Source organism: Puntigrus tetrazona, unplaced genomic scaffold (genome assembly GCF_018831695.1).
Source record: "Puntigrus tetrazona isolate hp1 unplaced genomic scaffold, ASM1883169v1 S000000644, whole genome shotgun sequence".
Classification (NCBI taxonomy): domain Eukaryota; kingdom Metazoa; phylum Chordata; class Actinopteri; order Cypriniformes; family Cyprinidae; genus Puntigrus; species Puntigrus tetrazona.
The window spans coordinates 124065-138475 of NW_025048265.1; the positions used below are offsets into that span (position 1 = coordinate 124065).

General features: G+C 43.8%; 1 protein-coding gene across 1 annotated transcript; it reads right to left on the reverse strand.

Moving 5' to 3' along the window:
* Positions 1–227: 227 nt before the first annotated feature.
* Positions 228–1752, reverse strand: LOC122334786 (paraneoplastic antigen Ma1 homolog). Its single transcript, XM_043232696.1, has one exon. The coding sequence runs from the start codon at positions 1692–1694 to the stop codon at positions 228–230; it is 1467 nt and encodes a 488-aa protein (XP_043088631.1). The 5' UTR covers positions 1695–1752.
* Positions 1753–14411: the final 12659 nt, after the last annotated feature.

Consider the following 14411-nt stretch of genomic DNA (forward strand, 5'->3'; position numbering starts at 1 on the left):
GATGATGGTGACCTGAGACCCACTATCTAATAAGGCTTCACAGGGCTGCCCATTGACTTTCATAGCGACGGTCATTGCTGGACCCACCAGCCCTGCAGGCAGACTATTCTTCCCAACTACAACTGTCTGGCTTTTCCGAGAGGAACTGACTTTGTCCCCAGTGTATTTACCCCTCTGATCTGTTCTTTCACTTCTGGTCTTTCTTAATGATCGCACAAGCTTCTGTATCACCAGGCTGTAATTCTCAGTAGCCTTGCATCTTGGAGCAATGTGGCCATCTCCCCACATTTGTAGCAGAAGTAATCTTCTTTAGTCACTTCAAATCTTGGTTTTGCAGAAGCAACAGCCTGCTCTGGTGATGGTTCTTTGGATATTTGTGATGACTGTCTGACACTCAGTGAAACCAGCTGCTCTTCTAGTCTTTGTACCTGCCTCTTTAGTGACTGTACTTCTAAGTCTACCGGTGAGTCAGCTTCTCTTCTTCTTGGTACTGGCTTTGACTCCAACATTGTCTCTGACACAGGTACTTTAGAAGGTTCCTCGGTTACTTTGGTCTGCAGCTCTTGAATCTCAGCCTTTAATTCTCTCACTGCAGCCAGACTAGAAAGTTTCTGTCGTGGTCGTGGGACGGGTTTGAAAGTGACACCCAGACTGTATCTGGCAGCTTCGCTTCCTTCAGCCTCCCTGATCTCATTCAAGAGAGCTAAAAAGGTAGGTGGATTTTCTCGTCGCTCTCTCAAACGCAACTGAAGTAACAATAAGTCAGATTCAACAGCTCCTCGAATTAGCTGCTCAACTCTTGTTCTATCAACATTGTTTCCAGGCAATCCACCTTTTTGCGCTACCCTTGTCAGAGATTTCTCCATTCTCTTCAAAAAATCAGAAAGTGCTTCATCTGGATTCTGCCTTAACAACCTGAAAGCAAAATATAAATCTTCTCCTGATTCAGGAGTTCCAAAAGCCCCATCCAAAGCCTCAAGATACTGAAGAGAAGGTGCGTCTGGATCAGCAAATCTGATAGCCTTCACAACATCCAGGGCTGAACCCTTCAGACTTTCAATGATTCGTCTGCGCTTCTCCTTCTCTGAGCATTCACACTCCATGACCATCATTCTAGCTTGATCCATCCAGGTCTCTAAGGCTTCTTCCCCTGCCGGAATAGGGACAGCACCTGAAAAAACTCTCAAACGTCGATATGCACTTCCATCACTGACAGGCTTCGAAGTCTTTTCCAGCAGCTCACCCACCGCACGGATTATCGCTTCTGGAGACCCTGCATTGGAACTGGGTGAAGAGAACATAGCTTGTAGATCAGAGACAGACTTTCCTTCCTGTATTAGCAGATTTGACAGTTTTTCAGCAAATCCAGGAGGTGGCAACTCAGCTTTTTCTGCTGCAACTATCTTCCAAGGCTTCCCACCCTCTGCAGGTATTACTTCTACAGGTAGGCTTGCAGAATCAACAACTTCTCTGCATTCACACAGCACATGTAGAAATCCTGGTGTTGGTCCTTCTTTATGATCCCTGACTCTTACTCTTCCCAGAGCTTTGACTATTTGTACTGTTTCTTCAATTTTTGCGACTTCCAACTCTGCAGGCACATCCAACAGTAATACTGCATGTTTCTGATCAACTATTGCTTTCTGACACCATTTATCCAGTTCAGTTTGTAAAGAGGATTCATCAACATCCATTTCTCCTGCCTAACTTAAGCACCAGTTTTCCCAGAGACAGGATAATTTCTTTTGCAATTACTTTTTAGCAGTGTAGCAGCAAGGGTTAATCCCGGACGAGCCCCACTTTATGTAGCGCCCTATTCAGATGTCAGGTGTATCTACCACTTTAAATTGTTGGCGCTAAAACCCAGGTTCTTTTTAATGTGTTTCTCAACGTGATTTTTCTTTAAAATCAAAAGTGACCCTGCTTTATACCACTGCTTAGAAATGCAACGTTGGCTTCAGTAAGCTACATGTTTTACCAATACTGGTTACTTATCAGTTTGTATAGATTGAACTACTATACAGCAAAAATGTATGATGAGTTGGGAATAAACAGAAGGAACCAAAGTTTAGTAAAAGTATATTTTCTTACTTTATAAATAAACTTTCACTTTTGCATAAAGTGCTTGATTGACTCTTTTCACAACAGAACACTTAAAGGGTTAAAGTTTTACACAAATAAAGATATAATCAAAAGAAATGTTTTCCTTTTACTTTCTGAATCACTCTTCTTAAATCAAAGTACCCTTCAGACTTTCACTTTCAGAAGTGCAAATTAGTCTCTAATCATTGTAACAAATATCAGTATCCTTTTCGGAAAGGAAACTAAAATAGAAATAAAGAGCTTTAGTAAGAAGGGCTAACTATAAATACAAATGAAACCCTTCACAATCACAACACTATTAGAACACTGCTTAAGGTGGGCCCACCATACAGACACACACTCTCACACTCAATCCCCCTGTTGCAGGCCTGAGACGTCGCTAGTGTTCATTGAGGCCCAGTAAAAGGAAAATGGCCGCTCGCTCTCTTGTAAATGAGAAAAAGCAACAACAGGTACCTGATAGAACTTTAAACAGTCAAGGAACCGGTCACCCGTCAGATCAGTCCAGGCGAGGCTATGGTCAGTCGACAATCTCCGTGGAGCTCCGCGATGCCAGAGGAACTCCTAACCACTCGGCGATTAGGAGCGCTATCTGGATTCCTTCGACGTACTTCCTGATCGCTGTAACAACCGTCCGCGGCAATCACTTCTAGCTCGCTTATAGACGCTAATCTCAGTAATAAACTTGAGTTAAGTTACTTCACCAGCAAGCTACATTGTCCCGTCTACTGCAATGGCGGTCAAGCGTGAACCTGCATTTTCTCTGATTCACGTCGTGGTGACATCTTGTGTCGTCGTGTTGACATCACAAACAGAGAAATATACTGCTTTAAACTGAAATGATGCAGTTTTCACTTTTCAAATAATTTTCTACAAATAAAAGTGACACATTCCCTGTTATCATGCCGACAACATCACCTTCGCACTTCTCTTTTTTCTCTTCCCTCACCCTCTCGACCCACCTACTTTCCTGGCCAATCGCAGCTGCCTTACTCAACATTAGGCGGATCAAGTCACCTTTAGCCAATAGCATTAAACCAAACAACCTGTTGCCAAAGACATGTCTGAACAGATAATTTCTTAAAGAACCCTTTTTTGGTCACAAAATAAAAAATAAAATAAATAAATATAAATAAATGAAATATTAATAGTAAATTAAACCCTAGGGTTACATCCTCCCCCTTCTGAAATTCTCATGTCCCCATGAGTATACATGTCTTAAACATGAATAATGAGTCTATTCTCAGAGTTTGTACATATGCTAGTACATCGGGCACATTTAGGTGAAACGGAATACCTTTTTGGAGAGCTAAGTTCAATCTTTGAGGAATTTGGCAGATGGATAACTATCCCTCTGTGTACAACTGTTATGGGTCTTTCACTGGGTTGGCCTAGTTCATCATAACTTAATTTGGACACAGGTTTCCGCTGCCTTTTTGGACGATGATCCATAGATTCGGCCTCTAAATCGGACACTGTACTAGAGCTCCTCTCTTCCCAGTCTGCAATCGGGTGAACATTCTCTCCAGAATCCTCAGTCTCATTGGTCTCCTCAATCACTTCCTCTTGTCCTGAATGTTGAGATTCACTGTCTGTGTGGGCAGTTACTTCATTCTTTTGCATTTCAAGCTTTTGATGGAGATCAGGAATTAGCTGTGTCCATTGTCTAGACCAGTCTTTGGAATAGTAGCTTTCATCTTCACTTTCTGAGGAATAACCACCCATTTCAGGGGGTTTGTAAGCTCTTTTCCCTCTCAATGCTTCTTCCTGTTTTTTTGTACCTTTAGACCTGGTCACTGGCCTTTGAGGAACTTCTTGTCTCTCATTAACCTTTGGCATCCGCAGTGATTCTCCGATAGGTAAGAGATGATCCCTGTGCATTGTCCGGACTCCTCCTGTCCCTTCTTCGGGTTTGAATTTGTAGACAGGTAAATTGTCAAGCTTCCTAAGAACAACATACGGGGCTGAATTCCACTTATTCTCCAGCTTGTGTTTTCCTGTGAAACTCAGATTTCGAATTAGCACACGGTCTCCAGGCTCTATGTTCTGACACTTCACCTTTTGATCATAAAGACGCTTGTTTTTCTGATGATTCTTTAGTGCGGTCTCAGAAGCTAATTGATAAGCTTTCTGAGGATCTGTCCTCAGGTTTTCCACATACTTCTGGTATGTCTGTTCTTCTCCTCCCCCTGAGGAAGTGCCAAAGCACACATCTATAGGCAAGCGGGCTTCCTTCCAAATAAGAGAAAATAGGGTGAGTACCCTGTAGCCTCATTTTTACTGCAGTTGTATGCATGTATTAACTTGCTGATGTGCTGACTCCATTTCTGTTTTCCTTCAGCATCCAACGTACCCAGCATGGAGAGCAGAGTTCTATTAAATCGCTCAGGTTGTGGGTCTCCTGAGGATGGTAAGGTGTTGTCCTTGATTTTTATCCCTAGCATACCCGGGAGCTCTTTATAAGTCTACTTTCAAAGTCTCTGCCTTGGTCTGAATGTATACGGGCTGGCAGTCCATAATACACAAAGAACTTTTCCCAGAGAATCTTCGCCACAGTCACTGCTTTCTGATCTTTAGCAGGGTAAGCCTGGGCATAGCGTGTAAAGTGGTCAGTGACAACCAGGACATTAGTAACACCTTTTGAATCTGGCTCTACTGAGAGAAAATCAATGCATATTAATTCCATTGGACCACTACTAGTGATGTTACCCAGGGGAGCACGTTTTTGAGGTGGCGTCTTCCTGACCAGGCATCTTCCACAGCTTTTCACATACTTTTCCACATCAGAAGTCAGTCGAGGCCAGTAAAACCTGTCCTTCACCAGGTCCGTAGTCCGTTCAATTCCTAGATGTCCTGCATCATCATGTAAGGAATACATTACTTGTTGCTGGAATTGTTCAGGTAAAACGAGCTGTTTTCTCTCTTTACCACAGGGATTCTGAGATATTCTGTACAATAGCTCATTCTGGATTACCAGCTTAGTACTCTGTCTCAGCAAAGTGTCATTTGTGGGCTAGAACTCGTATTCACAGTAAGTACTTTTCCTTGCCTCACAGCTAGTTTCACTGGTCCAATAACTGGATCTTTGTCCTGCGCCAACTTGAGGTCAGTATGTGTTAGCTGTTTGAGATTCCCTAGCTCAAGCTGGGTAATGCATGCATAGGTGGGTGGAACTATACTGGAACTGGCTCCCAACTGATCAATCAGTCTGGTAGAAGACTCCTCACTCTTGTCACTTGACACGCTTTGACAAATTGCTCTTACCCCTGACTGGGTATTTCGGTCCATTCCTCAGATAGCCCACCACCCAAAGGGTACCGCGACAGCACATCAGCATCAATGTTATATCGTCCTGGTTTATATTGGAGACTAAAATCATAAGTGGCCAGTGCTGCCAGCCAACGATGCCCTGTCGCATTAAGCTTAGCTGTAGTCAAGACATAGGTGAGCGGATTATTGTCAGTTCTTACAATAAATTTCACTCCATAAAGATAGTCGTGAAATTTATCTACTACTGCCCACTTCAATGCCAAGAATTCAAGCTGGTGAGTAGGATATCTTTGCTCCGTTTCATTCAGTTTCCTGCTAGCATACGCAACTGGCCGGAGACCCTCTGATACTCTTGGTTTAGTACTGCGCCTAAGCCATTCCGGCTTGCATCCACATGCAGAATATAGGTCCTTGTAGGGTCAGCAAATGCCAGCACAGGGGCATGAGTGAGGCAGTGGATAATGGTTTTAAAGGCTTCAGTACAATCTTCGCCCCACCGCTCACCAAACGGCTCAGACTCTTTGAAGTATTTCCTTTCAGTGGTGCCTTTCCCACCCCCTTTGGCTGGAGGATACCCTTTGGTAAGTTCAGTCAGGGTCGCACAATTGCAGAGTAGTTCCTGACAAACCGCCGGTAAAACCCACAGAAGCCAAGGAATGATCTTAAAGCTTTAAGATCTGTGGGCATCTTCCACCTAGTGACTGCTGCTATTTTCTCAGGGTCTGGAGCAACCCCATTAGAGGAGACAATATGACCCACATATTTGACTTGTGACATACAAAGCTGGCACTTGTCAAGGGAGATTTTCAAACCATACTCCTCCAAGCGATCTAAGACTTTCAAAAGCCTTCGTTCATGTTCTTCAAGAGTGGAACCAAAGACAATAATATCATCAAGGTACACTATCACTTCCAGCAAGTGCATGTCCCCCACGGCACGCTCCATAAGTCTTTGGAATGTCGCAGGCGCTCCACTAACTCCCTGTGGCATCCTCTCAAACTCATAGAAACCTAAAGGACATATAAAAGCAGTCTTCTCCTTATCCTCATCGGCCATGGCTATCTGGTAGTAGCCACTCCTAAGGTCTAAGACCGAAAACCACTTGCTTCCTGTAAGACAGTCCAGCGCATCATCTATACGTGGAGTAGTATACTGATCTGGGAGGGTTCTGCTGTTCAGTGTACGATAGTCAATACACATGCGTATTGCTCCACTCTTTTTACGAACAATCACGATTGGGGAAACATAAGGGCTCCGAGACTCCTTAATAATCCCTGCAGCTAACAGGTCTTTGAGGTGTCGTCGGACATTATCAATGTCAGCTGGAGTAATACGCCGAGATCTCTCTAAATGGTTTGGGGTCACTCAGACGAATGTGATGCTTGACATCCTTTGCTAACCCCACGCCCCATTCCTCCACAGAAAAGACATTACCTCTCTCAGACAGTGTCTGGCGGTCGATCTTCCCACTCTCTTGGAATTGCTGACTTGCTGAAATCAAACCGTTCTGGATCAATCCTCTTAGGTTTTGATGGGACATTGACGTTGTCATTACTGTATCGGTATGAAACATGTGAGCTATAACTGTTCCAACTGGGATGGTTATATCTTTGCTTGTTTCATTCTTAATCAGCACCTTGATTTTGCTCTCCTCCAAAGCAGAAGTGGGCATGACAACTGGTACGATGAACAACCCAGCAGGCAGTGTATCATCTGAAGGTGATTCTATCAGAAAATTTTCCTTCTCCAATGATTCTTGAGACTCAACTGTACAAACAGCACACGCTTCTCCTCTTAACGGTATAATGCAAGCATCTGGCCCGATCCACTTCACTTCACCAGCCGGCATGTCAACAGTTTTCTCCTGCACAGGCTTTGTCGGTACTATTACTTTTGTATTGTGAAGTTGAATTCTTAAGGCATGTGCTACATCTGTCTCAGAACCAGCTGTGTTGAGTCCAATCAAGCGTTGGAAAAACTTTGCATTTGTTCCAATGATTACCGGCACTTGTTCTGGTCCTCAGGTTCAGGACACACCAGTGCAAGGATGGAAACAGTCTCTTCCACACCTATGACAGAAGCTGGAAAGGAAACATCTACTAAGACATAACCCTTATAGGGGTAACTAGCTGTGCTAAGGCCCCAGATAGACAGGCCGGAAAGAGGCTGGATAGGTACTGATGACAGCTTTTCAGAGTACCATGACTCAAAGATGATGGTGACCTGAGACCCACTATCTAATAAGGCTTCACAGGGCTGCCCATTGACTTTCATAGCGACGGTCATTGCTGGACCCACCAGCCCTGCAGGCAGACTATTCTTCCCAACTACAACTGTCTGGCTTTTCCGAGAGGAACTGACTTTGTCCCCAGTGTATTTACCCCTCTGATCTGTTCTTTCACTTCTGGTCTTTCTTAATGATCGCACAAGCTTCTGTATCACCAGGCTGTAATTCTCAGTAGCCTTGCATCTTGGAGCAATGTGGCCATCTCCCCCACATTTGTAGCAGAAGTAATCTTCTTTAGTCACTTCAAATCTTGGTTTTGCAGAAGCAACAGCCTGCTCTGGTGATGGTTCTTTGGATATTTGTGATGACTGTCTGACACTCAGTGAAACCAGCTGCTCTTCTAGTCTTTGTACCTGCCTCTTTAGTGACTGTACTTCTAAGTCTACCGGTGAGTCAGCTTCTCTTCTTCTTGGTACTGGCTTTGACTCCAACATTGTCTCTGACACAGGTACTTTAGAAGGTTCCTCGGTTACTTTGGTCTGCAGCTCTTGAATCTCAGCCTTTAATTCTCTCACTGCAGCCAGACTAGAAAGTTTCTGTCGTGGTCGTGGGACGGGTTTGAAAGTGACACCCAGACTGTATCTGGCAGCTTCGCTTCCTTCAGCCTCCCTGATCTCATTCAAGAGAGCTAAAAGGTAGGTGGATTTTCTGTCGCTTTCTCTCAAACGCAACTGAAGTAACAATAAGTCAGATTCAACAGCTCCTCGAATTAGCTGCTCAACTCTTGTTCTATCAACATTGTTTCCAGGCAATCCACCTTTTTGCGCTACCCTTGTCAGAGATTTCTCCATTCTCTTCAAAAAATCAGAAAGTGCTTCATCTGGATTCTGCCTTAACAACCTGAAAGCAAAATATAAATCTTCTCCTGATTCAGGAGTTCCAAAGCCCCATCCAAAGCCTCAAGATACTGAAGAGAAGGTGCGTCTGGATCAGCAAATCTGATAGCCTTCACAACATCCAGGGCTGAACCCTTCAGACTTTCAATGATTCGTCTGCGCTTCTCCTTCTCTGAGCATTCACACTCCATGACCATCATTCTAGCTTGATCCATCCAGGTCTCTAAGGCTTCTTCCCCTGCCGGAATAGGGACAGCACCTGAAAAAACTCTCAAACGTCGATATGCACTTCCATCACTGACAGGCTTCGAAGTCTTTTCCAGCAGCTCACCCACCGCACGGATTATCGCTTCTGGAGACCCTGCATTGGAACTGGGTGAAGAGAACATAGCTTGTAGATCAGAGACAGACTTTCCTTCCTGTATTAGCAGATTTGACAGTTTTTCAGCAAATCCAGGAGGTGGCAACTCAGCTTTTTCTGCTGCAACTATCTTCCAAGGCTTCCCACCCTCTGCAGGTATTACTTCTACAGGTAGGCTTGCAGAATCAACAACTTCTCTGCATTCACACAGCACATGTAGAAATCCTGGTGTTGGTCCTTCTTTATGATCCCTGACTCTTACTCTTCCCAGAGCTTTGACTATTTGTACTGTTTCTTCAATTTTTGCGACTTCCAACTCTGCAGGCACATCCAACAGTAATACTGCATGTTTCTGATCAACTATTGCTTTCTGACACCATTTATCCAGTTCAGTTTGTAAAGAGGATTCATCAACATCCATTTCTCCTGCCTAACTTAAGCACCAGTTTTCCCAGAGACAGGATAATTTCTTTTGCAATTACTTTTTAGCAGTGTAGCAGCAAGGGTTAATCCCGGACGAGCCCCCACTTTATGTAGCGCCCTATTCAGATGTCAGGTGTATCTACCACTTTAAATTGTTGGCGCTAAAACCCAGGTTCTTTTTAATGTGTTTCTCAACGTGATTTTTCTTTAAAATCAAAAGTGACCCTGCTTTATACCACTGCTTAGGAAATGCAACGTTGGCTTCAGTAAGCTACATGTTTTACCAATACTGGTTACTTATCAGTTTGTATAGATTGAACTACTATACAGCAAAAATGTATGATGAGTTGGGAATAAACAGAAGGAACCAAAGTTTAGTAAAAGTATATTTTCTTACTTTATAAATAAACTTTCACTTTTGCATAAAGTGCTTGATTGACTCTTTTCACAACAGAACACTTAAAGGGTTAAAGTTTTACACAAATAAAGATATAATCAAAAGAAATGTTTTCCTTTTACTTTCTGAATCACTCTTCTTAAATCAAAGTACCCTTCAGACTTTCACTTTCAGAAGTGCAAATTAGTCTCTAATCATTGTAACAAATATCAGTATCCTTTTCGGAAAGGAAACTAAAATAGAAATAAAGAGCTTTAGTAAGAAGGGCTAACTATAAATACAAATGAAACCCTTCACAATCACAACACTATTAGAACACTGCTTAAGGTGGGCCCACCATACAGACACACACTCACACTCAATCCCCCTGTTGCAGGCCTGAGACGTCGCTAGTGTTCGTTGAGGCCCAGTAAAAAGGAAAATGGCCGCTTCGCTCTCGCAGAGCAGAAAAAAGCAACAACAGGTACCTGATAGAACTTTAAACAGTCAAGGAACCGGTCACCCGTCAGATCAGTCCAGGCGAGGCTATGGTCAGTCGACAATCTCCGTGGAGCTCCCGCGATGCCAGAGGAACTCCTAACCACTCGGCGATTAGGAGCGCTATCTGGATTCCTTCGACGTACTTCCTGATCGCTGTAACAACCGTCCGCGGCAATCACTTCTAGCTCGCTTATAGACGCTAATCTCAGTAATAAACTTGAGTTAAGTTACTTCACCAGCAAGCTACATTGTCCCGTCTACTGCAATGGCGGTCAAGCGTGAACCTGCATTTTCTCTGATTCACGTCGTGGTGACATCTTGTGTCGTCGTGTTGACATCACAAACAGAGAAATATACTGCTTTAAACTGAAATGATGCAGTTTTCACTTTTCAAATAATTTTCTACAAATAAAAGTGACACATTCCCTGTTATCATGCCGACAACATCACCTTCGCACTTCTCTTTTTCTCTTCCCTCACCCTCTCGACTCCACCTACTTTCCTGGCCAATCGCAGCTGCCTTACTCAACATTAGGCGGGATCAAGTCACCTTTTAGCCAATAGCATTAAACCAAACAACCTGTTGCCAAAGACATGTCTGAACAGATAATTTCTTAAAGAACCCTTTTTTGGTCACAAAATAAAAAATAAAATAAATAAATATAAATAAATGAAATATTAATAGTAAATTAAACCCTAGGGTTACATCCTCCCCTTCTGAAATTCTCATGTCCCCATGAGTATACATGTCTTAAAACATGAATAATGAGTCTATTCTCAGAGTTTGTACATATGCTAGTACATCGGGCACATTTAGGTGAAACGGAATACCTTTTTGGAGAGCTAAGTTCAATCTTTGAGGAATTTGGCAGATGGATAACTATCCCTCTGTGTACAACTGTTATGGGTCTTTCACTGGGTTGGCCTAGTTCATCATAACTTAATTTGGACACAGGTTTCCGCTGCCTTTTGGACGATGATCCATAGATTCGGCCTCTAAATCGGACACTGTACTAGAGCTCCTCTCTTCCCAGTCTGCAATCGGGTGAACATTCTCTCCAGAATCCTCAGTCTCATTGGTCTCCTCAATCACTTCCTCTTGTCCTGAATGTTGAGATTCACTGTCTGTGTGGGCAGTTACTTCATTCTTTTGCATTTCAAGCTTTTGATGGAGATCAGGAATTAGCTGTGTCCATTGTCTAGACCAGTCTTTGGAATAGTAGCTTTCATCTTCACTTTCTGAGGAATAACCACCCATTTCAGGGGGTTTGTAAGCTCTTTTCCCTCTCAATGCTTCTTCCTGTTTTTTTGTACCTTTAGACCTGGTCACTGGCCTTTGAGGAACTTCTTGTCTCTCATTAACCTTTGGCATCCGCAGTGATTCTCCGATAGGTAAGAGATGATCCCTGTGCATTGTCCGGACTCCTCCTGTCCCTTCTTCGGGTTTGAATTTGTAGACAGGTAAATTGTCAAGCTTCCTAAGAACAACATACGGGGCTGAATTCCACTTATTCTCCAGCTTGTGTTTTCCTGTGAAACTCAGATTTCGAATTAGCACACGGTCTCCAGGCTCTATGTTCTGACACTTCACCTTTTGATCATAAAGACGCTTGTTTTTCTGATGATTCTTTAGTGCGGTCTCAGAAGCTAATTGATAAGCTTTCTGAGGATCTGTCCTCAGGTTTTCCACATACTTCTGGTATGTCTGTTCTTCTCCTCCCCCTGAGGAAGTGCCAAAGCACACATCTATAGGCAAGCGGGCTTCCCTTCCAAATAAGAGAAAATAGGGTGAGTACCCTGTAGCCTCATTTTTACTGCAGTTGTATGCATGTATTAACTTGCTGATGTGCTGACTCCATTTCTGTTTTCCTTCAGCATCCAACGTACCCAGCATGGAGAGCAGAGTTCTATTAAATCGCTCAGGTTGTGGGTCTCCCTGAGGATGGTAAGGTGTTGTCCTTGATTTTTTTATCCCTAGCATACCCGGGAGCTCTTTTATAAGTCTACTTTCAAAGTCTCTGCCTTGGTCTGAATGTATACGGGCTGGCAGTCCATAATACACAAAGAACTTTTCCCAGAGAATCTTCGCCACAGTCACTGCTTTCTGATCTTTAGCAGGGTAAGCCTGGGCATAGCGTGTAAAGTGGTCAGTGACAACCAGGACATTAGTAACACCTTTTGAATCTGGCTCTACTGAGAGAAAATCAATGCATATTAATTCCATTGGACCACTACTAGTGATGTTACCCAGGGAGCACGTTTTTGAGGTGGCGTCTTCCTGACCAGGCATCTTCCACAGCTTTTCACATACTTTTCCACATCAGAAGTCAGTCGAGGCCAGTAAAACCTGTCCTTCACCAGGTCCGTAGTCCGCTCAATTCCTAGATGTCCTGCATCATCATGTAAGGAATACATTACTTGTTGCTGGAATTGTTCAGGTAAAACGAGCTGTTTTCTCTCTTTACCACAGGGATTCTGAGATATTCTGTACAATAGCTCATTCTGGATTACCAGCTTAGTACTCTGTCTCAGCAAAAGTGTCATTTGTGGGCTAGAACTCGTATTCACAGTAAGTACTTTCTCTTTGCCTCACAGCTAGTTTCACTGGTCCAATAACTGGATCTTTGTCCTGCGCCAACTTGAGGTCAGTATGTGTTAGCTGTTTGAGATTCCCTAGCTCAAGCTGGGTAATGCATGCATAGGTGGGTGGAACTATACTGGAACTGGCTCCCAACTGATCAATCAGTCTGGTAGAAGACTCCTCACTCTTGTCACTTGACACGCTTTGACAAATTGCTCTTACCCCTGACTGGGGTATTTCGGTCCATTCCTCAGATAGCCCACCACCCAAAGGGTACCGCGACAGCACATCAGCATCAATGTTATATCGTCCTGGTTTATATTGGAGACTAAAATCATAAGTGGCCAGTGCTGCCAGCCAACGATGCCCTGTCGCATTAAGCTTAGCTGTAGTCAAGACATAGGTGAGCGGATTATTGTCAGTTTTACAATAAATTTCACTCCATAAAGATAGTCGTGAAATTTATCTACTACTGCCCACTTCAATGCCAAGAATTCAAGCTGGTGAGTAGGATATCTTTGCTCCGTTTCATTCAGTTTCCTGCTAGCATACGCAACTGGCCGGAGACCCTCTGGATACTCTTGGTTTAGTACTGCGCCTAAGCCATTCCGGCTTGCATCCACATGCAGAATATAGGTCCTTGTAGGGTCAGCAAATGCCAGCACAGGGGCATGAGTGAGGCAGTGGATAATGGTTTTAAAGGCTTCAGTACAATCTTCGCCCCACCGCTCACCAAACGGCTCAGACTCTTTGAAGTATTTCCTTTCAGTGGTGCCTTTCCCACCCCTTTGGCTGGAGGATACCCTTTGGTAAGTTCAGTTAGGGTCGCACAATTGCAGAGTAGTTCCTGACAAACCGCCGGTAAAACCCACAGAAGCCAAGGAATGATCTTAAAGCTTTAAGATCTGTGGGCATCTTCCACCTAGTGACTGCTGCTATTTTCTCAGGGTCTGGAGCAACCCCATTAGAGGAGACAATATGACCCACATATTTGACTTGTGACATACAAAGCTGGCACTTGTCAAGGGAGATTTTCAAACCATACTCCTCCAAGCGATCTAAGACTTTCAAAAGCCTTCGTTCATGTTCTTCAAGAGTGGAACCAAAGACAATAATATCATCAAGGTACACTATCACTTCCAGTAAGTGCATGTCCCCCACGGCACGCTCCATAAGTCTTTGGAATGTCGCAGGCGCTCCACTAACTCCCTGTGGCATCCTCTCAAACTCATAGAAACCTAAAGGACATATAAAAGCAGTCTTCTCCTTATCCTCATCGGCCATGGCTATCTGGTAGTAGCCACTCCTAAGGTCTAAGACCGAAAACCACTTGCTTCCTGTAAGACAGTCCAGCACATCATCTATACGTGGAGTAGTATACTGATCTGGGAGGGTTCTGCTGTTCAGTGTACGATAGTCAATACACATGCGTATTGCTCCACTCTTTTTACGAACAATCACGATTGGGGAAGCATAAGGGCTCCGAGACTCCTTAATAATCCCTGCAGCTAACAGGTCTTTGAGGTGTCGTCGGACATTATCAATGTCAGCTGGAGTAATACGCCGAGATCTCTCTCTAAATGGTTTGGGGTCACTCAGACGAATGTGATGCTTGACATCCTTTGCTAACCCCACGTCCCATTCCTCCACAGAAAAGACATTACCTCTCTCAG